The 27,990-nt window shown below is 39.2% G+C and overlaps 2 protein-coding genes across 2 annotated transcripts in view; both read right to left on the minus strand.

Annotated features, from left to right (window-relative positions):
• Positions 1 to 1,022: 1,022 nt before the first annotated feature.
• LOC103180953 (tudor domain-containing protein 15-like) lies at positions 1,023 to 9,887 on the minus strand. Its single transcript, XM_007897099.2, has 2 exons — positions 9,765 to 9,887; positions 1,023 to 5,388 (listed from the first exon to the last, which is right to left on the minus strand). The coding sequence occupies exons 1-2, from the start codon at positions 9,818 to 9,820 to the stop codon at positions 1,023 to 1,025; spliced, it is 4,422 nt and encodes a 1,473-aa protein (XP_007895290.2). The 5' UTR covers positions 9,821 to 9,887.
• A 1,513-nt stretch (positions 9,888 to 11,400) lies between these two features.
• Positions 11,401 to 27,990, minus strand: part of apoba (apolipoprotein Ba) — a 32,909-nt gene continuing 16,319 nt past the window's right edge. Inside the window, 9 exon segments of the mRNA XM_007897031.2 lie at positions 11,401 to 13,735; positions 14,200 to 14,383; positions 15,323 to 15,434; positions 15,837 to 19,034; positions 19,037 to 23,779; positions 24,536 to 24,924; positions 26,293 to 26,438; positions 27,178 to 27,377; positions 27,763 to 27,938. Of these exon segments, the coding sequence (XP_007895222.2) occupies positions 11,960 to 13,735; positions 14,200 to 14,383; positions 15,323 to 15,434; positions 15,837 to 19,034; positions 19,037 to 23,779; positions 24,536 to 24,924; positions 26,293 to 26,438; positions 27,178 to 27,377; positions 27,763 to 27,938 (10,924 nt within the window). The 3' untranslated portion in view covers positions 11,401 to 11,959.

The following is a 27,990-nucleotide window of genomic DNA, read 5'->3' on the forward strand; positions in this document are numbered from 1 at the left end:
CAGGCAGGAAATCCTGACCAAGTTCTAAGGCTGGCACAAAGGTTAAACACCGTCTCTAGTGTGCTGCTGGCTGCAAACGTCTCTGACTTGTTGCTGGCTGCAAACGTCTCTGACTTGTTGCTGGCTGCAAACGTCTCTAGCTGGCTTCTAGCTGCAAACATCTCTTGGTGGTCCACTCCAGCAAGGGATAAACTTGTCCTTTTTGCGGTCCACTCCGGCAAGAGCTGGACTTGTCCTCTTTCCCTCAAAGGCACTCTTCTTCCTCTTCATAGAGGTTCGTTCCCTTCCTCTCCTCAGAGGCTCTCCAGAGAACTCCTCAGAGGCTCTTCAAAAAAAACTAGTTTTGGCTATCGATTCTTATACCCTTTTTTCGCCAGCCATCTGTGTTCAAACTCTTTTTTTCATGACTTCTTTCCCGCTCACTACACTTTTCCCAGGCATTCTTTCCCCATTTTCAAATTGTTCCTCCTTGTACCAGCTAGGGTAGCTTCTACAAGAGAACAATACTCCTCCTATTCCATCTTATCTAGCCTGACCAAACCACCTGACTCCATGTCCCTGAAGTTTCAGTCCTTCTTTCTAACTCTGTCCATGTGACCTGCTCACTTTTTTAAGTTTTTTCTCAGTTTTAATTACTAGTTTGTATCCCATCCATTCTCCTGGTCCAATTATCCCAGGTTCCTATCTCTCCTGCCCATAGCTCACATGCCCTTGTAAGCGCAGACGGCCTACCATCCATCCTCTAGATCCAGCTATCCTGATCTTCCCTGGCCATGGGTCACATTCCAGTGTACTCCTCCGAGCTCAGTGCCTCTTTACTAGGACTGTGAGTGTGTTTGTGATGTGGCAGTTTTTATTTCTTTAATTCATTTTACTTTATTCATCTATGCACTACATGACCAACACTAATGATTCTTATACTATAATCCCAACTATTTACACCGCAGCCTGTGGGCGGAGGAGTTGGGGAGAGTCAGACAGGTCTGGGTTGATTCCAACATTCCACTGCCAAACATGTCAACTTAGTCAGTGAATTCTGCATATAAATCATCCAGGCCATTCTTATGCTCAACATCATCATCTCCCATATGTATACTTTGAATATTTTGAAATGCAACTTCAGGAATTCCTTTGCTATTAATTTTTTTCTTACGATGTAGGATTTTATCCTCAGCTGTTATTAGTTGAATGGAATCACCTGAAGAGCTGTTCACATCTAAAATGTACTTTTCATGCTTTATGTCAGGTGTTAACTCTGGTTGAGGCAAATCCATCAGTTGTTGAAAAAAACAAGTCTCATTTTGCTTTTGAGTTATGCATGCAACTTCAGAACGGTTTGCTATATTTTCCAATTCAGCAGCATCCAAATTAAAACTGGGATTAACTTCAGTTTTATCAGAACTGCCAGTTTTGCCGTAAGATTTCAATCTCCTGCCTGCATATGTCGTTTTCTCTGAATTATTTTTAATGCGCCTTTTACGAACGTCTGCCTGAAATTGAGAAGGCAGTTTTGGGTTAACCTCACTTTGACCACTACAGGAGCTTCCATCTTTGCTTAATTTCTCTTCATAGTGCTTTTTATTCAACTCTACTAGATACTGTAAAGAAAGTTTCAAGTTATCCTCACTCTGGTGATTACGAGAGCTTTGATTTTGCCAAGTTTTTCCTGCTACATCTTGCTGTTGAACAACAGTGCCTGGATTCTTTTCAATATAATGAGTTTTGGGCCTGAAATAGGATTTGATTGGTCCATTTATTTCTTTGATCAACTGCATTGAACAATCATGTGGCTTATTTTTAACTAGTTTTGAGAAATAATTTGTATTTTCTAAAGTGTGAAATTTCCCAATTTGCCATCTGTTTTCAAGGCATCTCACCTTTCTATTATGTTGCAATAGGTGTTGTATTTGAGCACTGATTTTCACATTTCCGTCATACAGCTCAACAATAAACTGACCACCAGTCTCTTTAGCTATCACCAAAGCTTTCAGAGGTTTTCCAATCACAATCTCTTTAAATAAGTTGACAATTTCTTCTGGGATTTCCTGATCTACAGAAACTAAAAGACAGCACTTAACTGCTTGCATGGGTATCAAAATTAAATCACTTGCTTCTTCAGGAATTGGAAGCACATCATTTTTATCAACAATTTGCATATTTCCATAGTCTATGAAGAACACTTTTAGATGAAAAGGAGATTTCACAGAATGGACGAGAGCACGATACCACTGACCATCTTCAAAATACTTTGCTAAGCACATGGATGTTTTATCCATGTCCAAATTTTGTCCATGCATCATTTTACTGATATTGTTGATCTTTATCATAAGTTTATCCAAAACTGCAGTGTTCTTATCAAGCTGGCAATAGAATTTAGCCAGACTAACCACATGGGTTACAAATACTTTCTCTTCGCTTCCAGGTTTTATACCATGAGAGCTGTAGTAATGAGTATATATTTGAATTAATGGGCTGAATGAACTTGATGACTCAACATGTGTGGCAAGCTCTTTGTTTACAAGTAATTGACCTATACTAACAAATGGTGTATAAAGATCTATCACATTACACAGACCCTTTCTTTTCATCAGTGCCATTGAAAGTATTGTGCACTTAAGGCCAATTCCAGAAATCAAAGCATTATCAACAAATTGGTTAAACTCTTTGCAGGAAACCTTATCCCAAACAATTGGGTCACAGGTTACAGGCTGAATTATGCTGTTAAGTGTACATCTAAATGCTTGTCCTTCTAACTGAAGAAATTCTGGAGCTAATGCACAAAAATTTCTTCTGGATATTCTTTGTTGGATGCCATAATCAATAAACAATACAGCAAGCTCTTGCTTGTGAAAATATCTTTCAATGATTGATACTCTGTACCAGAATCCATCCTTGGAGTATTTTGCAACACACACAGCATGTTCAAATTGAAAAGGATCCCTTGGAGTACTGTAATAATCTTGAATCTTTCTCATAAGCTTCTGTAGCTGATTTGATTTACTTGGCAGCTGACACCAAAATTCTGCCGGTGAAACTACATGGGACACTCTCACATCAAGAACAGACCCAAGTTTAAATATTTGCTGTAGATATGGTGAGACTAGGGTAGACACTTTAGTCAATCTTGACACAGCAGGCTGTGAACTTGGAAAAACATTATTTGTAGTAACATATGGAGCAGAAGCAGTGAATATTTGGATATCTGAAATCCGAATATCACAGGATTTTCTCACAGGTTCCTTGTTTATATTTTTTACTATACATCTCCTGTGCTCACGTGTGTTTGATTTAGTACAAACAGCTCTTCTTGCTTCTGGTTTCTTCAATTTACTCTTTTGCCAAGGCAAGTTAACATCTAGCTGCATATTCCAAAAGTCAGCATACCCAGCTTGATGCATAAGTGTACTAATGCTGAACTTTTCCATATGTTCTACATCTTTCATATTAACAACATATCTGCTGTCCTGTTTTGCGGCAACTTCAATAAAAAGTTGCTTGTTGAATACAGCTTTCTTGAAGTAGTCAGTAGCATTCTTTGTCCACACCTCTTCAATAGGAAAAACATGAGCAAGAGAACAGTTCATGGCTAATGCTGGCAACTTTGAGTACTCAGGAAGCAGACATTTCACATCACTAGTATCCACAATTTCAGAATTCCCAAAATCTATAAAGCAAACCCTGACTTCGTCACCAAGTACTTCAGTAATAACAGCTCTATAGTAGTGTTGGTCTTTGTAATACCTAGCACAACAAAACAAATCAGGCTCTGGTGCTTGAATGAGCTCTTCATTTATACCAATTCTACTGTAGTGGTCTGTAATGTTCTTCATTAAACATTCAAATTCACAATTGTACTCCAATGTCCGAATCCAAAAGTCAGATGGGTTGATTACATATTCAACAAATCCAAGATAGGAACCATCTACTGTCATCCCAACAGACCCCACAAGATTGAGCTTTAGAGGTTTGCTTAGACTTTTACCAGTTAATGCCTCTGTAGTATAATTAGTCTCTTCTGAAAGACTTGCATTCTGTTCGTAGCTGTCTTCATTTCCCTCTTTCTTTGGACCAATCTCAATCCCTAAATTTACTTCAGGAATATTTCCTTCTGACAAGGTTCCATACATCTGATTGATGCTCACATTTTTGTGATTACACAGAGTTACATAATGTAATTTTTCTTTCAAGCTATAGAAATCAATATGAATCTGAAATGCCTCTTCAAACAATGACTGTTTAAAACCTTCAGCCTGCAAACCAGTCCATTGTTTTGTTTTGTCTGGCAAGTCAGTAAGTGCACAAGCAAATGACATCAAAGGCATTATAAAAAAATCTGGAATCAGTTTTCTAATATAATGGGGGTATACAAGATCATAATTTCCATAATCTATAAACCAAACTTCCACCTGGCTACGAGTTAAGAGCCGTTTAACAAGACCTCTGTGCCATCTTCCATCCTTACCCTTTGCAGCACAGAGAGCACCACAATTCTCAATGGGCTCATCACTCATTTCGTTTTCTTGACTTTCATAGAAACAGTACATATCTCTGGTCAATTCCACCAATTCAGGATTCAGCCGCTTCAATTGGCAGTAAAATCTATGAGGTCCTGAAGCACACGTTATTTTTACAGTTTCTACAACACCAGTTCGTAAACTAGGAGTCAAAACATCCAAGTAAGGTTGGAAATTAGATGATAAGACAAATGCAGCTCTTGAACACAGTTGACTTGTGTGCTTGAGTTTTGTATTTTCACAGCCATCATAGTCTAAAAAATCTTCTGATATTTCTAGAACAAGGCGGAAAGTATTGGAATCAAAAATTTTTGCTGAACCAAGTTCAAAAAGTTGCTTGTTGACACTGGTGACTTCTAGCAAAATAATGTGGTTCAGCAAAATATCTTCTACATAACCTTTAAGTTGTGAAGCAATCAAAGATGCAAAATAGTTCACTGCTGTCGAGGACCATATGCCCCCTATTGGCACTACATTTGCAAATATGCCACATAATACCTTTGGGGGCAATTGGAAAAATTCCATGCAGGCAAGTGCAACATGCCTTGCATCAACTTTCAATACCTTTCCAACATCTATGAGAAATACTTCGTATAATTCATCAATTTTCCTTATTAGCCTGCCACGATACCATCCTCCATTATAAACATCCTCCGCAAAACATAGCTCATCAGTTCCAAAGCTAGCTTTAGTCTTAGTTGCATTTTGTATTTCATTTTGCAATATATGATAATCCAATTCACATAAACTGTTGTCGTGACCCCAAAATCGCACTAACGTCTTTTCCGGATGACATTCCACACACGTTACTTTCAGATTGATGTTCAAGTTATCTTCAGTAAACGTTGAATACATAAGGTCTGAAAAACAAAGACTAAAATGCATATTAATAATTTAAGCAAGCAAAATACAACTTAGCTCTACATATAAAATATTCAGACAATGGGATTTTGTTCCTAACATTTAAACTACATGTCCAGATTTGAATGAAACATTCAAATTCCTTGCTGCCATGTTAAGCTCTTATATCTTTTAGAACAGTAGTTTTCAACCATTTTTTAAAAAACTGTACCCCTTCTGTCTGAAGGTTTCTGCTCAAGTACCCCATTACAAATTCCACTCTACTGAATGATACCGCAGTTGCAACCAAAGGCAGAATAATCGGATTAACAAATGTAATTTTTTGCTGTGCCCCCCCTTCAGAGATTGATGTCGCATGTGCATCCCTCTTTCTAAGAAACAGTACTTTTGTATAGAATAAGATGATTTAATTTTCTCATAACATATTTGCTCAAGACAGAAAAGCACAGCACCATGACTCTACTACTGAATAAACTTTGTATGTTTCATATCTCTCTTCCTGACACTAAGCCTACATTTTTTACAACACTTTGACCGTGAAAAGCAGCTAATATTTAATAATAATCAAAAAGACAATATAATAAAAATGAACTCACCATTATACTTGCCTACCGCTCAGACACTCTTCCTGTCACTCTCCATGCGGAGAGGCGCTAACATAAAAACTTATACAGCAATTTATAATACTTATAACAGATATACTACCATAATAAATAAATAATAAAAATAAAACAATAATAAATTGGTCATTTTCAATCTACGACTGTTTGTGGGACATTGCTGTGCGCAATTGGCTGCCGCGTTCGCCCACAAATATACAGTCAATTCACTTTACAGTCTATTCTGTGAAGCGCTTTGGGACGTCCTCCCGACATGAAAAGCGCTATATCAAATGCAAGGATTATTATTATTATTATTATAAATATTTATTCAGTAAAAGATGGAATCTCTAAATCGACTCTATTTAGGGGTTCTTTCTTCTGTTACTGTACAAGTATTACTAAATACTTGATTATCCAGCACCTTGGGACGCCCTCCTGACGTGACAGGTGCCATACAAATGTAATTTTGTTGTTACAGTAAATAGGGGGATACCTGGAAAGGAAATTTCAAACATTAACTTACCCAACGCACCCTTCTTATCCAATACCAAGGAGTATTAGGCACAGGTTGGAAAAAGCCAAGGCTTCAAGACCCCACCCAGTGTCCGGCACTGCGAGAGTTCCACCAGCTAAATTTAACCAGGTCAGAGTTTCCTTGGAGCCATGCTGACTCATACATATGTGGAACTGTATTGGGTACGGTGATGGATTTCTATTCATCAGACACTTGTCTGATCAAAAAAACAAAGATTAATAAATGAAAGATTAAAGCAAGATTCTAACCTCCTAATTAATATGCACCACACAGAATTACCCTTTAGAAAACAAAACGAGAATAAATACCACTTCAGTCCACTGCAAATATATAGTACTTAGACCCTCCATTACCCCTCCTCACTAATTTTAGTGCAATTTTCTCAAAATATATTTTCTCTCTGTTACAAATCTGAAAGAGTGAGATTCTGTTTTGCAACTTAAATCATATATCAAATTAAAGCACTACAATTATAAATATGTGGAAATAATTCCATTCACCTCTCCGTACTGACACACAGACTAGGGAAAGGAATTATTTCCAGATATTTATAATCCTTGCATTTGAAATAGCACCTTCCAAGTCAGAACAACAATTTGTATAGCACTCTTCACGCAGGTTAGTGTCTTGGGAGCACTGAACAATGGCGTAGTTTAACACCAAGTCAGGGAGAAAGGAGAGGTGACCATGGGCACAATGGAAGAAGAAAGTATTCAGATGCAATATGAAGATGCGCAAAGAAGCTGCAAGGTGGAAAAGTTGAGTTCGGGAGTTTCAGAGGTTCAGGACGTAGTGACACACAAAATTAATTGAAATTAATTGATTTGTAGGCAAATATTTTGAAATCTATCCATTGCAGCCTGAATGCCAAACCGCCAATGGTGGGGCGGGAAGTGCAGGGGATCTGAAGCAGGCTGGTGTCATCCGATTGGCGGGAGAGGACAGGCTGAAACGGGGTTATGAGATCGGAGATGTAGTGGGGAGCAAGACCTGGGAGGGCCTTGAAGGAAAGAACAAAAGGGTTTTGTACTAGATTCTCTGAGGAATGGGGAGACAGTGAAGCTATACAAGAATGGAGGTGAAAATGGTAGTTTGTGGGTAGCAGGACCGGGAGACCAGCGAGGAGGACCAACAACAACTATCATTTATATAGCACCCCTCACATAAGGTAGCGTCCCAGAGCGCTTAGAAGGAATCAGGTGGTTTAGGAGTACAATAACTTAGGATAATCCAGGGTAATGGGAGTGCAGAGTTTGGTATGGGGAAGAATACACGTGGCAACATCGCTCAATGGCGCATGTGAGGAGCAGTTTCCACAAGCTGCAGATATTCAAAACTCTGCAGCTCGTGTCGTCTCCCACAACAGGCTCCGCAAACCAATCAGCCCCGTTCTTGCCCAGCTTCACTGGCTCCCCATCCCGCAGAAAATCGAGTACAAAACCCTCATTCTCACCTTCAAAGCCCTCCATGGTTTTGCTCCCCCCCTTCCTCTCCAACCTGCTAACCCTATATCAGCCTATTCGCTCCATCCACTCGGCTGACACCGGCCTGTTCAGGATTCAGCATCTCTGCCCCCATTCTCGAACTCTATCCCATAATCCCATTACCTCACCCCCTCTTTTGTCTCCTTTAAGTCCCATCTAAAGTCTTTTCTCTTTGACCATACCTTCGGTCACCTTCCCACTCCAACTGCCCTCCATGCCTCTTAAGCCCAACTCGGGTCCAAAAACTCCTGACTGTCCAGGGCTCTGGGACATCTTTCCAACGTGAAGGGCATTCTACAAGTGTAAATTGTTGTTGTTCCTTTCACAAAAACAAACCAGATTAATTACCAGCCCAGTGTACAACAAATTACTTTTGTGGCACCATTGATGCAGTGATGATGTGTGTGTTGAAGGAGGTAAGGGAGGGTGCAAGGCGAAGGCACTGTGGGGTATAGTTCCAAAGGTTTGGGGCAGAGAGGCTGAAGGCCCGACTCGCCAATGGTAGGAAGGGGGGGTGGTATATGGAACTGGCTAGATCCTACTCAGCGGAGGGGTCAGACACGTCAATATGGAGTCAGCAGGTCAGGGAAGGTGTAAGACCGTGGAGGGCTTTGAAGGCGAGGACAAGGATTTTTAACTCTATCCCCCGGGGTAAGGTGAGCCAGTGAAGCCGGGCAAAGGTGGGGGTGATGGGGTCAAGGAGCCTGGTGCGGGAGAGGAGAGGGCATGAGCTGCAGAGTTCTGGATGCTCTGCAGCTCGTAGAGGGAAGAGTTGGGAAAACCAACAACCAGGGAGTTGGTGTAGTCAAGCCTGGATGTAATGAATGCGTGGATGAGAGTCTTCGCTCGCCTCTACTGGCTCCCCATCCCCCAGAGGATCGAATTCAAGATGCTCATCCTCACCTACAAGACCATTCACGGCCTTGGTCCCTCCTACCTCTCCGACCTACGATCCCCCATCTACCTGCCCGTACCCTCCGTTCCTCTGGCTCCGGTCCTGCTCCACATCCCCCGCCCCAACCGCCCTACCATCGGTGGTCGGGCCTTCAGCCTCTCAGCCCCCAGGCTCTGGAACTCCATTCCCCAGTGCCTTCGCCGCCTCCTCCCTTTCCTCCTTCAAGGCCGGTCTCAAGACCTTTCTCTTTGACCGTGCCTTCAGCTCCCCTCTCGACTCTCTACCCCCTCCTCGCTCCCTCCCTTCCCTCCCCTCACCCTGACCATTTTCCCCCTGCTCGGGTCCTGACCCAACTGTCCAGCGCCTTGGGACGTCCTCCTGACGTGAAAGGCGCTCTATAAATGCAATCTTGTTGTTGTTGACTCGGCAGCCTGGGGGGGGGGGGGGAGAGGCAGCGGCGGAGCCGGGCGATGTTGCGGAGATTGGGGAAGGCAGAGCGGGTCATGGTACGGGGTGGAAAGGATAGCTCAGGGTCAAACAAGACGCCAAGGATCCAGACTGGCTCAGTCCGGTGGAGTGCGGATAATGTAATGGATGCGACCAGTGTACAGTAAACATACAGGTCTTACTCAGAAAACCTTCTTCTCTACACACACACACACAACTTTCTCCAGGTCTCTCTCCCCCCCACTCCGCCGCCCAGAACATTTTCCTCAAACATCTGCTCAATCGCATGAGTTTGAAGTGTGAAGAAGTGAGATTTGCTTTTGAAATGATAAACGACAGACTCGGGGTTTTTTTTTTAAAAAAACCGCCCACGACAGGACCCAACCACCCGCTTCCTTTCATTTCATTTCACTTCACTTCACTTACCGACGAGCAGTCCTCCAGGTCCCTAGAACATCGTGTTGAAAACCCTCGCCTTTCATATGGCAGACAAGCGCGGGTGGTTATGCCGGAAACCGCGCTCACGCCGCCATTCCCCCCCTCTCCCCCCCCACCCCACCCCGGAGCGCGCCTCAAACAGCCGTTAAACCGTCACCCAAACCCCGCTCACGCGCCGCCTCCTCCTCCTGCGACTGCGCACAACCCGCGGTGCCGCTGCCTGTGACGGGACGGTAAACGGCTTTCCTTCTCTCTGTCGCTGGAGCATTTTTTTTCTCTTCTTCGGGATCGGCGCAAATATATTCGACTTCTAAAATAAATAATAGGTCTCTTTGTCGAAAAAGAATAAAACCCAAATGAAGCTGAGCAGTTGTTTGCTGAACAGCTGGGGAATGAGAGGCGGCAGAGGCAGGACAAGCAGTGCTGTTAGAGGTCCTCCCGCCCCCCCCCCCCTCCCCGCACTGAAGGCGAGTGTCTGTCAGGCAGTTGATGAGGAAACTCTTGAGGTGGAAGGTGTTACCTGGAGTCTGAGTTCAGCACTTGGGCTCCACTTCGATTGGGTTATGGAGAGAAAAGCAGCTGCTGCTTATCCCCCAGAACTGGTGGGGGATAATTGGGAGTCTCCTTGGAGCTGAACTGGCTCCGCACGATGGGTTTCCGCACGTGTCAGACATTGGCCGACCCCCAACAAAACCTAATGTGTGATAGTTACCGGCTTTGTCACGGCCTATTCCACTTGGGCCACTTTCTTTATGAACGTCAGCCTTCTCTAAATTGTCATCGAAATTTTGCCGTCTTCACTCGGAAAAGGCGTTCCGACGTAAGCAGAAGCAGCCGCTGCCCACCCTTCAGGGTCGTGGATTTTCTGCACAAATAATTTTAGTGGATTTGGTAGCAAAATGGTAGTGAATTTGGTAGCACAAACCAGAGCTTGCAATTAGCATAGCGACTTGGTGTGAATTGCCACATTTTCAACCCCGCTGAGTTCATCCAACTCTAATGCTCCACTGCTGCCGAGGATGGAATCTGGAACCATCGTGGAGTCCTGTATCTCAGTGGTTAGAGCACTCGCTTTGCAAGCGAGTGACCTGGGTTCGATTCCCGGCAGGGTGAAGGCTTGGGCAAGTTTCCTTACTCCACACGCCTGATAATAACCCCTCAAAAAAAACAATAATAAATTGGCCAGTTCATTCCTCGACTGGGACACTGCTGTGCGCAATTGGCTGCCGTGTTTCGCCCACAAAATATGCAGTCAATTCACTTCACAGTATATTCCGTGAAGCGCTTTGAGACGTCAAGAAGACGTGAAAAGTGCTATATCAAATGCAAGAATTATTATTATTATTATCTTGATTTGTGTGGCTCAGGACCATGTCACACAATACATTTACTTTCTCAACCACTGGGGAACGTATGTGCTTTATCCTTTATTAATTGCTTTCTCTGTCTGTTTCTTGCTTCTACTCACTTCCTACCAATTTTCTCTTTCATCCAATGTTGTAACTGTTCAGCAACTGCTGAAGTGTTCAGCTCCTTGGGACGCCCTTGCGACATAAAAGGTGCTTTACAAATGTAATGTTCTTGTAACGGACATTTGAAAAACATATCATCCATAAGCTTTCAATCTCAATGTATTGCTCGTTTTTATTGAGAACTTTTAAATGCTGTAAAGCACAATGGGGTATTTTGTTAGTTTACTATCGCTTACTGACTTTGGTTAGTTAGTCCATGTTTTTTCCGATCATCTAAATTTAACAAACTTTGTGAATTACCCACAGATCTTTAAATAACGTGAAAACACACATATCAGGAAAATGCAAACCAAATGATTACAGAGCTGTTGTTCTTTTAAAGGGAAACTACATATAAAATTACTTTAAAAAGTGATTTTGCATCAGTGTAATCTGAGAGTGACAAATATTTTACATGCCTGTTCCTATGATTTTTTCCCCCTTTAGCTGTCAAACATTTACAATGTTTTCATTTTTTTCATTTAAGTATAATTTACATATATGCAATCCTCCATGTATTTTATATTGACACAATTAAACAAATGCACAAGAACTCACAGGTTTATTAAGAAGATTCTTTGTTTTCATTCACAAAATTTCACATCTACTTAATAGTCTTTAAAGCTTGATTCAAAACAATGTTAAATATTCAACTGAAATTTTATTCTTTGCTTATTGTTTGTTCTTAATTTTTTCATCGAGGAGACGTTTGGCTTTTTCATAGCTCTTTTGGAGTGCCTGTGTCAGATCATCATTTCCTTTTAGTGCCTGCCATCCCTTGGAAATGGTTCCATTTAATTGACTAATTGCATCTTCTCTCAATTGTGGCATTTCATCAAATGATTCCCATTTAAAAGGGTGAGGGAAATTTAGTGTAAGATGTCCAGGGCGAACTTCCATATATGGCTGAGCTGTGTTAGAAATTGACTCAAAAAATTTAAATATGGATTGGATAAATTTGTTGCAGTTTTCAACGCAAAGATCAATTGCAATTTGTGTTTGGGCATTTAACTTTTCATATGATTCTGTAAGCTGCTCATAAACCTCTTGCAGTTTGTCTTTCATTATCATTTGATATTCAGCCATCTTCCTCCCGGCTTCTGCAAATACCTCTTTCAACTTTAATTTGAGCATTCGAGAAAATTCATTGAATTTTTCACCCCCTTTTCTTTCTACATTAGCTTGTATGTCTTTAAGGTATTTGTAAACATTTTCACCAGAATTTTCAATGAATCCTCTTGTTTCCTTCTTCAGATGATTGGCATATGTCACAATCTTGTCCACTATTTTTGGACCCTCTTCTTTTATATAGTTCAGCAGTTGTTTTAACATCTCGATTACATTTTCTTCAATTTCATTATATTTGACAGTCCATCCAAACCAGAAAGTATCAAAATACTCTTCACGTATTGCCTTTACATAGAGGCCTGCTGCCTGAATCTTTTCGAGAAGAACTTGTGACATGGTTTGGCTTAGTTGAAGAAGTTTGGAAATGTATTCTTTCAAATTATCTGAATGCAACATTTTTGCATATGGTGAGGTGATTACATTGATGTACATCTGTTGAACTTGATCTTTCATGGTTTCAAGGTCTATGTCATGCAGCTGTCTGAGCTTTGACTCAATTTTTCTATAGCTGGTGTGCATATGTTCTTTTACTGATTTTACATGTTGTTCAAAATTGGCTTTTTTCAGTTGATTTGAAGCTTCAAGGATGTTTGTTTGAACTTTTCTTAGAAATTCTTTCAATTCTGATAGGATTTCTGAGCCTTTGATGATTTTGCCAGTAGAAGGGACTTTGATCTCCAACTGTTCGATATACTTGACCACAGCTTCAAGATATCCTTCCACAATGTTATCAACTTTTTGAATGACTTCCTCTATGAATTGTGCTGTGTTTTTCAAAGCCATGTCATACAACTGTTGACCTGTGTACTGGCGATCAAGTCCTGGCAGTTGAAAGTTGGAGAGCCTTACAAAACTAATGACTGCATCAAGGAAGTCCATGACCCGCTCATAATTTTTTCTTGGTATAGCCAATAATAAATCAGCATCATTGAATTCTCTTTCTGCTGCTCTTTTGTACAATTTCCTTGCTGTTTGTTTCATCTGGTTATACTCCAATGTGACACCATCAACAGTGGTCTGGAGCTGGTTTTCTACTCCATTCATTTGATTGGCTGCTATTTTGTATGCTTCATTGATATTTGCATTGATTGATTCCTTCAACTTCAACGAGGCAACACTTAACTCCATTCCAAATTGTTCCTTGTGATACTTGTTCACACAGTTATATAGAGCTCTCGTCATCTTAGGTACTCTCTCCTTTAGACCATGTAGCATATCTACAGCAACATCCTTTTTCCAGTTGACTTGCAGTTCAATGTTTTCAGGATTTTCCAGGAAAACCTTGCCATCCAGAAGAATTATATCTGTTTCAGGAGATGACTGCAGAAGGCAAAATAAGCAGGTTTATAATACTTGTAAAGACTTCTTACAAACCTTTATTTGGTATATATAATGCAGAATTGGAATATCCAAGTAATTCAGACCTAATTAGTTTCTTTCAATTTCATATCAACTCTTATTGAAATTTAAATTTCATATCAACTCTTATTGAATATTGAATTAATAAAGTGGTACATGAGAGGCTCAAAATAATAATGATGCTTCTAGAAAGGTCTTCTTAAAAAAGGTCAATGGAGTTTGGGGTTTTATATCCAGAGAGTATAAAAGTATAAACACTAGCATGGACTGGTCGGGCCAAATTACCTGTTTCTGTACCACGCTTTCTTTGTAACGCTTTGTAAATTCTACATAAACTGAGAACCTATTTTGTATGGTGACCCATAAAATAGAAACTGCAAATTCAAGTTTGTTTTTTTCTCATTCATAAGAATAAAGTTACTTACTACTTTGTGGGCGTACAGCTTTCCATACAGAACTTTTGATCCCTGCTTTTCAATTATCATTCCTAGGAATCCAGCAGATGAAGAGGAAACTGATGAAGAAATTCTACCAGTATTCCCATTGCAGCGAACACTAAGATCTGTGAAAATTGGACTGATGACATCTATGTTCAGCTGATGTGCCATTCTAATAAAGAAAACAACAATTTAAGTGAATGGAAGCATATGTAAATTGTTGTAGAATTGAAACAAAATGTCATTAGCATAGAAACAGATAATAATAATAGTCCTTGCATTTGGTATAGCGCCTTATCACATGGGAAGGATGTCTCAAAGCACTTCACAGAAATCACAATGAAGTGGAGTGACTGCTTATCTGTAGGCAAATGCGGCAGCACAGTTGCGCACATCAATGTCCCACAAACAACCATGGAGTGAGTGACTGATTTTATTTAAGGGGATTGTTGGCCAGGTCACCAGGAGAGAGAAACTCCTTTCTCTTTTTGAATAGTGCCATGGAATCTTTAACTTCCACCTGATCAGGCAGACAGGTCTTTTGTTTAACATTGAAGGACAGATGAAATGAAATGGGGTTATGCCACAAAGATTGATTATGTCACAAATATTGATTCAATGAATCCAATGGAGATACTCAGTTTTACTAAGATGGAAATCTTTTGGTGGGAGTTCACAGGTGCGAATTGGATAAAAGTAGTTAGTTAGAGTCAGCTGATAGGGCATCCAAAAAAGACAGGAGAAAAGCAAAGGTAATAATAACATTCATTACATTTGACGTAGAACCTTTCTTGTCAGGAAGGCATCTTAAAGTGTTTCACATGATTTTACTATAAAGTCTAGTGCCAATATTTTGTAGAATTTTGATTATATTTAGGAGGATATATTTGACTTCTGACACACCTTGTATGTGGTCAACTCAGAGAGAAGTTTCTGTGGAACCATATAATACACTCTGTTATTGTCATTTTTAGGTAATAGAACCAAATAATACACTGAATTGTTATCATAACACCCTACCAAGAGTCCGGTAAACTTCATGTTTTTTTACATCGATATAAGGCAGAAGGTTAAATGTTGCAGCTATGAGACCGCGAATGCAGTTCCTTACCTTGGACCCAGAAAATTGTGACTCTGTTGCCAGTCAACACTGAAATCACGATGGGACAATGTGTACTTTCCTTTAAAAGTGTAACCATCTTTGGCAGTGATTGTTGCACTTCCTGTCAAAAATATAGAAAATATGATATTTTAAGGAAAATGGTTGATGTTTAAGCTTCTCAACTCTTCATATGTATTGTTATAGATGTATGGATCTAGGTTTTGTGTGTGTATATAATATACCTGTCAAACTGAGTTCATTATTTTTAATTGTACAGAGGTTGAACTGAATATGAACCCTGAACATTCAACTGAAGTTAATTATTTCAATAGGTCTTAGACATGAGATATTTAAGTATTTAAAAAATAAGGTGCAGCAATATTATTATCCAGGGACAATTCACATGACGGTTATCAGTAACTGGAAACTGAGAAAAATCATAAGGAAAAAGGTGAAACAAACTAAGACAATTAATCATTAATAGAATCGAGTTGCTAGACAAAATGCTGCATTTCAAACATACCATCCAAATCATACTCCAGGAACTGGATTGTAGAACTGCAAGTTGCATCCAATGCAGAAACAAAGATGATATCTGCATTTTCCTCTGATGTAGATTTTACACTTGCAATCCATGTCGTGTTGTATATTGGGGATAAAACTTTAACATTTCCAGTCAAAGACTTAAATGTTGGCAAATAAAGTGCTGTAGGCAGACTGATCATAAGTGGTGGAATCTCCACTGTCATTTCTGGGATTGTTATTGTTGGCAGATCAAAGTTTGCTATGTAATTTGTAATTTTGTCCAACTCCACATAATAATCATCGATGCTGAAGGATTTTGGTAGAGAAAACGGCAAAATGGTGATTCGGAATTCAGGTACAGTCACTTCAAAATACGGGATCTTGTACTCAGCAACTTCAAGATACTTGGAAGCAATGCTTACTTTTGGAAATCTTATTGTAGGTAAAGCTGGCAAAGTCACATCAAATGGAAGAGTGTTGATCTTGGATGGAATAGTAATCACTGTAAGGTCAATGGTATATGATGGTATCTGAAGTGTAGTAAATGGAACTTTGAATGTGGGGGTGATAATTACTGTTGGCAGCTTAACCTCTGATAACTTGAATGTATATGATGGTACGACAATGTTCATCCCTGGGATTTTAAATGTTGGAACATTGATTTCATCAGGAATCTCAGGAATCCTAGGGACATCTGGAAGGGTGGCATGAATTACACCTGGTACTGATTTTACCCATTCTGGGACGTAAAGGGTAACTTCAGGGAGATTGATCTTGACACCATCTGACAACATGTGCACTGGTAGAGGAATAACAAAGATGTTTTCACCTTTTGTGCATACTATTGATGTAGATACATTTAAGTACTGCTTCTGGGATGTGCTGATAGTCTGATCCATCTTCAATATATTCCACAATGATTTTTGATATACTGGCAGTGTGATTAATTTCAGGAAATGTGCACTTCCTTGCAAGGAACCAGCCATGTCAAGACGTACATCTTCTTTGTTGTTTGATAATTGGACCTCATGACTTAATATTGATGAACCACAGTGTCCGTGACTATTCAATTTTAATATCTGGCTCTCTGGGCTGATGCTAACTGTTGAATCAAGTTGCACATCTGTTTTTCTTGTTATACTACTTGGTTGTTCCATCTGAGCTTGCAAATTTGCAGTCAAACTCCAAGGTGCCATCTCAAATGTTGCTCTTGATTTTTGACTGCCATGTGTCCACATTCGTGCTGGTAGTTTCAGTGCATTATTGCCAGTATGCTCCCACAGGGCATAAATCCGTTTGGTCGAAGCATCCACAGCCAGATTTTCATTCATTGTAATGTTCCAAATGTTGACAGAAGCACTATCCGCTAATGAACTTAGCTGAAGTTTCACATTGGCACGAGCACCATTTGAATTGAGGTAGGCATTTGCTTCATTGTGCACAACACCAGTATATTTCTTTTTGGAAGAAAGACTTCCCTTAATCTGAGCATCTGTTGTAGTTTCCAAATTGAAGTAAGATGTAAGACCTTCCATGGTGAGAGAATGTGTAACTGCTCCTTGAGTACTGATGTCTGGTGAAAAGAATGAAAGGCCATAATCCAGCGACACTCTTGACACTACATTAGGCTTAGATTTAGTGTTTCCACTCAGATCATGCTTCAAATTAAGAGTCATGTGAGGAAGTTTGACATGTGCTTCAGTGGAAACTGAAGCTTCCATGTTCCTCTTGGTGAAACTCACAGTGCTGTCATGCTTTCCTTGAATGGCGTCATGATTAACAGATATTGTTGTAGCTAATTTGAACCCTCGCTTTTTTGTTAGACTTGTTGTTCCCTCTGCTTTGAAATCTGAAGTAAAGACAGATGAAGAAGAGGCACCATAACGGGCTACTATGTCTGATTGGTTGAAGAGTCCAGCAGAAACACTGAGTGTTATTACACTTGATTTGAATGAGAAATCATAAGTCAAGTTGCCCATAGCAGGGATTTTGATGGAATCTTGAATACGTGGCATTTTGATTTTTGGAAGTGACAGCCTGTACAGACTGGAAGGTATCTGTAATAGTGGCAAATCAGGAGATGGTACCACAAGTTTGTATGATGGCACAGCGAAGGAAATAATGGGCAATGTAAAGGTAGGTGTCGTTATCTCTCTAGGTGTAACAAAACCTAAAGCTGGAAGCTCGACTGTACATGAGGAGACTTCAATATTCAATAGTGGGATAGTATATCCTGGAATATGAAGATTTTTTGGCAGTTTTCTTATACTAGAATCTACTCGCAATGCATCATAATTAGCCTTGGCATTATTGTACGATGCTTCCAGTACATTCAAAGCTTTGTCCCTGCTCTGTTCAAAACTTTGCGTAGATTTTTTAATGCAGTTATTAATTATCCTGTAAAACGGTCCCAGTTCTACTTTGAAGGTGTGCATATCCTTGTTCTTCTTGTACTGAGCTTTCATACTAAGGTCAAATGTCTGGCGAGTTGTTTTCAAGAGGGATTTCAGTCCTGCTTGTTCCCACAAAGAATAGTGAGTAACTGCAGGAGTTTTGACTGATAAATAAGGAAGAGTAACAGCAGGAATTGAAATCGGTGTGATCAGGAAATCAAGATTTGCATCGCCGTTCAGTCCAAGTTGCGCAGTTATGCTTTCTTCATCATTGCCTACAGAAAGTTCGTGATGATATCTGTACTGGTTGAACTTAGTACTTACTTGCCAGGTGCACAGTTGTTTGTTTGAAGTAAGAGTCAGTTCGTAGTTATTCAATACATCTATTTTGCTGATGAGGGTCAAAGGGAAGGAAACCTTCAGAATTGCCCTGTTCTTTGTTGAAGTGTGAATTGCAAACGGTTGTGCTGTGAAGCTAAGTGAATTACTAAGTGTACCTGCCGCTCGGCCAGAAAGATTAGCATCGTGAAATGCTGTTACTTCCATTTTCAGATCTCCAAGTTCTCCTTTTCCACTTACATTCACAAAGCTATGTCCAACATCTGTAATATCTGTGTCTGCATTCAATGCAAATTTGGCATGAAACAACGAACTAACCTCAGATGTGAAAGTTTGCTTCATCTTTATATACTTGGTACTGGTGTCACCTGAGAATGTAGCTACTGCGACAGTTTCTCTTAGGTTTAGCTTCAGTTCACTTTTGTGTGTGCCTTCATCAGAGAAGTCCTTACAGACCATCTTCCACTACCTGTATTTGTCACAGATACCGTTGCACTTGTTTGTTGAGCCAAACCTTTTACAATGTTAACCATTGTAACCTGACTTGATATCTGTGCCTGAGGAACATTGAAATTGTGGTTATAGGTTGTCTCCATGTTTGTGGAAAGTCCTTGTCGTATGCTCATTGATAAAACATTTTTGGCTTCTGCATTATAGGCTTCACTGACGATCTTGACAGTTGTCTCAGATTTTCCATCAATAGATGGTGCAGTGAAGGTCAAAGTTCCCATGTGGTCAATTCTGACAGTTGTGTGTTCAAGCTTTATACTTTCACTCAATTTTAGAAGCTGAAGCTCAGGCGCTGACAGGCGGGCTGTAGCATCGAAGTTGAAGGACAAGATCTCTGCTGTAGATTTGGCTTTTGCAGTAAGAAAAGCGAGAGCTACTGGACTGTTTTGACTGGTTGTACTGTTGTGAATGCCAGCTTTGGCCATCAGGGTGTAGACAGGAGATGAGATATTGAAGGTTCCAGTAAGTTTTCCGAAAGCGGGCAGCACAACTGTGTGAGGTATACGAGGAAGTTGGAAGTCTGGAATTTGCATGTCATTCAGATTGAAGCTGTCCAAATTCAGTTTGGGGATTCTGATATCAGGTATATTTAGTGCACTGAAATCCAGTTCGCTGATCTTTATTTCTGGTAAAGAAATAACTGGAAAAGGAATATCTCGAAGTAAATTGATTTCTTGTACTGAAATATCAAAATGACGCAAGTTGTTAATTGTTGAGACAATATACTCTTTAATTTTTTCTAAATCGATTGTAATGTCAGGGACAGTCACTAGTTTCAAGATCGTGAACTGTGGAATGGTAAATCGAGTAGGAATGGTGATGCTATTGAGCTTTTTCAAGTTTACATGGAAAGATGGTATTTGCAGGTCTGTTAAAGGAACTGTGAATGCTGGCGTGTTAAATTCTCCTCTTCTGATAGCTTGAAGACTCACTTCAAATTGAGGCACAGTGAATAGGCTGGTCTTCAATTCTGGAACAACAAAGCCTTCTTCCAAGTAGCTACATAATTGAGTCAGCAAATCTTGTAACTGATATCTTTCAGCCCAAATGCTAAGTTGTTCTGCGATGTTATCGTACAAGTCACAGAGGTGCCCATTGATTCTCTGGTAGGATTGCACAGCTTGCTGCCAGTACCATTGCAGTTCCTGTTGAATATTCATTCTACTGAACCTCTCTTCAAGATCCTCGAGGACGTACTGAAATCCAGTAATCATGTCTTCAAGCAGTGATGTGCCAATGCTTCTAAAAATATCTGACAAATGCTTGATCAGTTCACTGAGCTTTTTTTGATTGAGCGTTTCCAGGTATTCACTTACTGTTGATTGCAATGCCTGTACATAGTCTTTCACAGCTTCAACCTTCTGTGGTAGTTCTAAATCCTGAATCTTATCGTTGACTGTCCTGGTCATGTCACGGATCCTTTTGTTTGCCTCATCAACAAATACATTGTAGTCAAATTCCTTTAATTTTGTGATAAGTGTGCTGAGCAAATCATTGATTTTCCCAATCAGTTCCTCATAGTTGTATGATTTTATTTGTTTCATGCTTTCATCGATGTTTTGAATGAGGCTGTCAGTGTATGATTTTATGTCTATGCTTTTCAGAATATTTGCTGCTTTTTGTAATATGTCTTTAACCTTGTATTTCTTAATGATTTGCACAGTGTTATCCCAAAGATTCTGAGACAGTTTTCCAACATCATACTTAACAATCAGCTCTTGCAGCTTGGTATTAATGCTGTTAATTTTGTCCATAATTTCATAATCCTCCATCAGCATCAAAAGCACCCTTTTGAGTTTGTCAATTAGTTCATTTAACTTCTCAGCATTCAAAAGTTCCTTCAGTTTGTCAACAACCTCATCAGCATTGATTGATGCAATTTGTTGTTTCAATCTATTTGCTGTTTCCTCCAAATCAATGCTCTGGATCTGCATCTTTAGCTGCTGTAATGTGTTTTGAAGCTGAACTTGAATCTGGTGTTTTTCATCTATGTGTTGGAGCCAAGCCACAGCATCACCTTGTAATTTGCTGAGTTGAAACCTCTGGAGAGCATCCTGTAGGGTAGTGAGGGTTCGAATAGATGTTTGGGTTATTTCATATCGCTGATCAATAGCCCTTAGTGTTTCCATGAGTTGGTTAATGAGATTTTCAATAGCTTTCTGTACTTCGTAGTTGTTGTAATACTTTTGCAGAAAGTCCTTCAGATCTGTCAGGTATGTTTGCAGCTGGGTAATTGCATCTTGGTAAAACACTTGAGCTTGCTTCAACGCAACTTCAAGATCCTCTTCTGTTATTCTATATTCCTCTGCAAAACTTAACATCTTCTCTCTTGCATCATTAATCTTCTGTTCTAAATTCAATTTTCTAATGAAATTATTCACTTGGCCTGGAAATTTCTCTAGGGTTTTCTTGTAGTTCTCAACAAACTGATTAATGTCCAAATTCTTCAGGTAATTTTGAATGGACTCCAGCGTACTTACAATGACACCCTTAAATTCCTCAAAATAAATGGGCAGATTTTCCAAGAAGGGTATGTTAATAACATGGGCATCTTTGCTTTTATCGTATTGAAGGCTCCCTGAAATTTGCAGTTCTTTAGGTTCAGCTATATCGGCACTTGTCAGACCCAACGCAGAAAGTAAATACAATTTATTTGAGGAGAATGGGATAGCAACTGGATATTTGAGCATTCCTAGATCAACCATTGCTTGACCTGTAATGTCCATACCAATTGTTTCTGGATTATTATAGGCATTGATATTTTGTACATAAGTATTCCTGTTTAACTGACTTTTTAGCCCCCATGTGCTTGTCTGCTCAGATGGATTCAGCATGACATTTAACTTGTTTTCCAGAAGTGTTGTGGCCGGGTTTTCACTTTCCAGATGAAGTTGAGACGTTCCTATAAAGTCATGAACCAATATGAGGGATAGTGGTGCTGCCTTCATTTGGAACTTATTGATGAGGTCTCCACTATGGGATCCCAGAACGTTAATAAATCCCCTGCCATTGGTGTTAGCTTCAAAGGTGAAGAGAAAAGGAACAACTGCAGAGCGTATGCGATTTGTAAATTGAAGTGATTTTGAATCACAGTTGGAGTCGCTGGAGAATTTGGCGGAAAGTCCAGCAATTTTGAGATCCACCTTGTGTCTCATGGTTGCACTTTCTATATTTCCAACTGTGTTTGTGCTCAACGCAGCTACCCAATCGGCGTACTGAATGGAATACGTATGTGTCACTTGATTCCTTTTGTGTAATCCTTTCAGGTCTCCCTTAAAGTTGATCTTGAATGGTTCCAGCACTAGTTGTCCATTGTGGGTAACATCTAATTCTCGGTACTTGAAATTGTTTATTACATCAAATGAAACTGTGAAAGGTTTCATCTCCACCTCACACATGTGCTTGTATTTGCTTCCACAACTTAGAGAACTATCAGTTTGGATTTTGCCTTTGAGTGACCAACCAGCAACGGACAATTCATTCTTATGTTCCAATTTATTCTCTCCGTATGATGCCTGGGTTTTTGTATTAAACACCAGGCCTTCTTCCTTATTCAGTTTAAAGTTGACAATATTGTTTGAGTTTGTGTCCAAAATATCACCTTGATATGTAGTACTGGCAACTATTCCTCTGTTGTCTGCTGTTCCCTCTGCTATCAAACGTATTGAATTTTCACTGATTTGGCCTGTTGCGTCTAACTTCATGCTTGCTTTTGTTCCGTCCACAGCAGCGTTGAATGTATGTTGCAGCTTCAAAGGACTTATCTGTACATTGGAGATCACACCAGTTGTCAGACCATTGGTGTCAATTTTCAGAGTTGCCTTATTGGCAGCTTGGCTTGCTCCACCACTCAATCTAGTGTCAGCATTTACCTCAAGACCATGAAGGTTAAACGTGCCAGTCAGGATGTTGTGCAACTGTTTGTCAGAATAGCTTGCGAGACACTCATGTCGAACGTCCATTTGCTGCATTGATGCAGTGAAATCCAATTTATTCTTTGTCTCCATGGCCTTGTACCTTCCAGTTGTGTCCAATGAGAGACTCAGAAGACTATTACCGTATTCTAGCAGAGCTACATTTTCCAAGTTAGCATCAAACAGTTCACCTTTCAGTTTGTTTTCTGTCTTAAAGCCATTCTTGTTGACCATCCATTTTATGTTACTGATCAGGTTACCATTGTCAACCTGGCCTGAAGTATCACATTTCAGTTCAGCTTCTTCAGAGGTCACCTTCACACCTAGGACGTTTTTAAAATTTAAATAGGAACAACCAGTATTTGAATTGATTGAGAAAACCCCTTTAGTATATTCACCATCAATTGTGTTGCTAACCTGAAGTAGGGGTGAGTTAAAATCTAAAACTGAATTTCCTACAGCTTCGTAGTTTTGGGTATCAATTGTGGAAGTGGTGGTATAATTCCAGGCAGATTGATATGAAGAGACAGCTAATATCCCTCGGACATTTCCTTGTGCTTCAAGTTTTGAATTTTTGGTCTCCAGTTGAAGTTGTGATGACAAGGAGGCTTTGGCTCCTACGCTGCTCGATGCTTCCCATGTAAAGCTTGACTGAGATTTCTTTTCAGCTGATGTATCCAACTTTTCACTGAGATGTATTGAAGATTCAAGTAGTGTATGTTGGAGTGATCCATCAAGGGTCACAGTCGTAATCTGCTTTGTATATTGGCTTGCAAGTACATTACCTAGAGAACATTAAATTCATATATTTTATTACAAAATAGTAACTGGTTGTCTACAGAAATTTATCACCATGGTAAAGGTATTTGTCAAATTGATGAGTAGGAGTTTTCAAACTACAGTTCAAAGGTGCATAAGGACACAGAATTTAGGAACAGGAATAGATTACTGTAATTATGCTAATTCAGCATAAGCAATTCAAAAAATATCACATAAAGTGGAATTGATATAAAACAAGTGCTATAATTCAAAAATTAGAAAGTTAAGTTGAATTGGTAATTTGTCAGTCATCCCTTTTTTTGCTTGTTAATTTGCTATTTTACACCATCTAGCTCACTCTTAATACAGATTAAATTTAGTTAATGGGTCATATTTAGCACCTGGGACAATGCACCTAATTGTATTTCTGCTGTTAATTTGTGCCTTTGCTGCTCTGACCCCAAACAACAATGTTTTCACTGAAAGAAAAAATGAATTTTCATTTGTTTCCAATCACATGGCATTAAGGTTGCCAAATTGAATCAGCTACAGTTTACAAGCAGAATAGAATACATTACATTCCCAGATGTATTGAAATCCATTGCCATTTAAATCAAGAATCATCAATCTGCCATAAAGCAAAATATAACTTTACGGCTTGTCATTTGAAGCTTAGTGAAATAGGTTTCAACATTTGAAAACTCAGTACCTTAAACCACGATTAAGTTTTCACCAATACAGCAACCCAAAGAAATTAAAATTTCTGCGAAAGAATCTCTTACCTTTCAGCTGATAAGAAAGAAGATCCAGTGCAGAGTCTGCCTTGACACTCATATTAGCAGTAATCTGGGTTACATCCTTCTTTGACATGTTTTCACCTGAGAAGGTTCCGTCCCAATTGTAGTAATTGCTCTTCAGCTTTGAGGAGAATTCCAGTTTGCTAACTGAAGGAAAGCGGAGTGTGTGCTCTTCAGGAATAGTAATCGATGGAATGGAATTTATTGGTAAGTTGTACTCCTTGGATGGGATGTTGAATCCTAAAGCTAACACTGCTGGTGTTCGGAATGATCTTGGAAGCACTTGCATTTCTTTAGTTACTTTTCCTCCAAAAGGAATTGGAATGGTGATGGACATTTTCTCCTTGCTGAACGTACATTTCGAGGAGCCATGACTGCAAAAGAAAACAATGCAAAAGTTTATGGAAGTTTAGAGAAAAAGATCTAGGAAATTACCCTGAAACACATTAATAATAATAATAATCATCCTTGCATTTGATATAGCGCCTTATCACACCGTTGAGACATTTCAAAGCGCTGCATAGAAAATACTGTAAAGCGTATATTTTGTGGGCAAAACATTGAAGCTCTCTTCAAAATATAGAAACCTACTGATGTATAAGTGTGAATATTTACATATTATTCCTATTACGTTAGTGCTGCACAGCTATTTCCAGCACCTTGGGACGTCCTCCGGATGTGAAAGGCACTCTATAAATGTAATTTTGTTGTTGTATTATTGTACACAATTATTATTGATTTAAATAATTTTGAATAGATTGGTATATTTTTCTTTCTTTGAAGGGGAACACACCAGCTTGACGTTATTAATAAACAGAAATGTAATGCCTCCACTAAAAGAACTTTTGATTTCCACATACAGGGAGGGAACTAATGGTTTTAAATATCAGTTTCAATTACCATATGCACTTTAGATGGGCATTTGGCTTTGAATTGCCTGAGGCACAAGTTGAAAATACACAAGCACTATTCTGTTTTCGGCCCACCCCTTTCCTGGAGTAGTACAATTCTAGTTCACTGTTGTGAGTTGCTGTTATAAGCTTTTATTCCTGTTTTCAACTTAGTGAATTCCTCTGAAGCTCTGGGCTGGAGTTTAATGAACTGCAAATCCTCATATTTGTTTGAGGAATGTGATTGTTCCAATATTTTTTTATCAAATTACTTTGACAACTCAAACAATGGCCCAAAGATAGGAGACTCGTCTCTTATGGTGGCTTAAATATGCTATAAGAACATTTAAAAAACAATGAATAGTTCTCATTTTAAATGACAGCTGTGGAATTCACCTAAAACATCTGTTGTGACTTTAAGGACAAGATTTAAGTACTTTATCTTAGGTCAGCAAATTGCAAATATCATAATTTGCACTGTTGGACATTTGCACCAGTATCTATCATGTGAAAGGCATCCTGATTCTGCATTGTTTTGAACTGGTTATTTCCATGAAGACTCAGGCACGCAACCTCATTGAAAAGAGTTTTAGTTACATTTTATTGACAAAAAATACTATCCAAGTAAAGGCTGTACACATGATGCATATGTCTACATTTTTTTTGAATCTGTATTAGCCATCCTCTCGCACGTTAATATTGTGTTGGGTAAAGCAATGTATTTTATTCAACAATTCTGAAATGACATGTTGTTGAGAAAAGTTTAAAAACTACCCTGAAAAATATAAAATAACCCCAAATAATGCAATGTCATGTAAAGGCTGCTATTTGCATAGGTTGAAGCAGACTTACTGTTTCAGGAATAATTTTTCAGGAAGGTTAATGGAAGATAATCCCATTTTCTCAAAGTTCAGGTCTTGCAGACTCTTCAGCTTGTTTTGAAGGGTGGCAGCATATGGAACATCTTCAGAGGCCCTTTTCAGCCAAGTGTTCATTGCCTGCCAGAAACAGGATTATTGTGTATTACTGTATTATAATACAGTATTATTGCCTGACATTTCTGAGAAGTAAGATGCCAATACAGTGGAAGCACATTATTGCATAGTAGTCGGGATTCATAAAATCCTAACAAAAGCTAGAACAGGAGGGAAAGGGGTGGGAAGGTCCAATCATTGGTCAGTGGTTTTGGATTCATTGCACATGGGCATGGAAAGACTAAATGCTTCTCAAAGTTGATCAAACCAGGGAGCAGATCAAGTGAATGTAACCGAAGGGGAAAAAAATGCATTTTAACTTATGAAAGGATTTCTGTAAAATTAAATTTCTAATGTTTACACAGTATTTTGATGATAAAAATAATAATAATCCTTGCATTTGATATGGCGCTTTATCACGTCATTGAGACATCTCGAATCGCTTATACTGTAAAGTGGATTGACTGTGTATTTTGTGAGTGAAAGGCACAAATAAGTTAATGCAGAAATAACACTTTACAGGAATAAGTAAAAGTAAGGAATTACAACATTTTTCTTAGAGGCTTTTTGTTCAATGCAGAAATGGAATTACAGTTTTTAACATAATATGGATCTTAATTTGTTGATCAGGTTCATCTGTTTAACCGAGTGTATTTCATTAAATTCCCACCTTATCCCACCTTAGACTCGACATTTTACCAATTTAAATGTATTTTTCAATTAAATCACTTTTCTACCCCCGAGTTCCAAAAGATCATCTTACCACTGCTGCTTTGGAAATGATGTGTTTTAATGTCATGTCAGTTTGGGCCACTTTGCGATCTAAGAGCTGATCAGTGTACTTTTGTAGGGTCCCTGGATATTCAGACAGATCAGGCATTTGGATAGTTGACATTTGTTCCCGAATTGTTTTGATATCAGATACTACCTCTGAGGTACAGGAGATTTGAGCCTTTTTGGAATCTAAGAGGGGAACAAATTGGAATAAGTTGAAAGAAACTATAAGAATACATTGCATGACACCTTCCTTATCTAAAATCATAATTCCACTTCATTTTATTAAGCTTTTTAGAATATCAAAGATGGAATGAAAACATTTTTTAGCTCATCTAAAACAACTCAACAATTGTTCCATTGTTAGTCTAAAATATCTGTTCCCAAGTTGCCTCAAACTTACAGGTTAAAGCATAAATCACAGGAATAATGGAAAACTGACAGACATAACTGTACAAACTTCTAACTTATAGGATCATTTGACAATTTAGCAGAATACTTTCAGATTGAATTGTTAATTAGGGAAAAATGTCAATCTATTTATCAAAAAAAGCTGGCATTGTTAATTACATACCAAATCTGAAATTAACTTTGTGTGAAGCCTTGGAATGAGGGATAAGGGCAGCTGCATCAAACTCAGCAATGAATGAATTGTCTCCAAGCTGAATGTGAGTATCGGTGTTTGCCTGCATTGCCAGTTGAGGAACGGAGAAGAGGCCTTGCAGAAGGATGTCTTTCCTGTCACTAGAGCTTTAAAATAGAAAAACACAGGTCAGAATTATTATCATCATTGTCATTATAA

Source organism: Callorhinchus milii, unplaced genomic scaffold (genome assembly GCF_018977255.1).
Source record: "Callorhinchus milii isolate IMCB2004 unplaced genomic scaffold, IMCB_Cmil_1.0 Scaffold3, whole genome shotgun sequence".
Taxonomy (NCBI): Eukaryota; Metazoa; Chordata; class Chondrichthyes; order Chimaeriformes; family Callorhinchidae; genus Callorhinchus; species Callorhinchus milii.

Bases quoted from the DNA above. Each gene is read 5' to 3' on its own strand.
- LOC103180953 (XM_007897099.2), bottom strand. From the start codon at position 9,820: ATGAAAGGCGAGGGTTTTCAACACGATGTTCTAGGGACCTGGAGGACT. The intron at 5,389-9,764 runs GTAAGTGAAGTG...TATGCATTTTAG, and splicing joins ACCTGGAGGACTGCTCGTCG to TCTTTGTTTTTCAGACCTTA.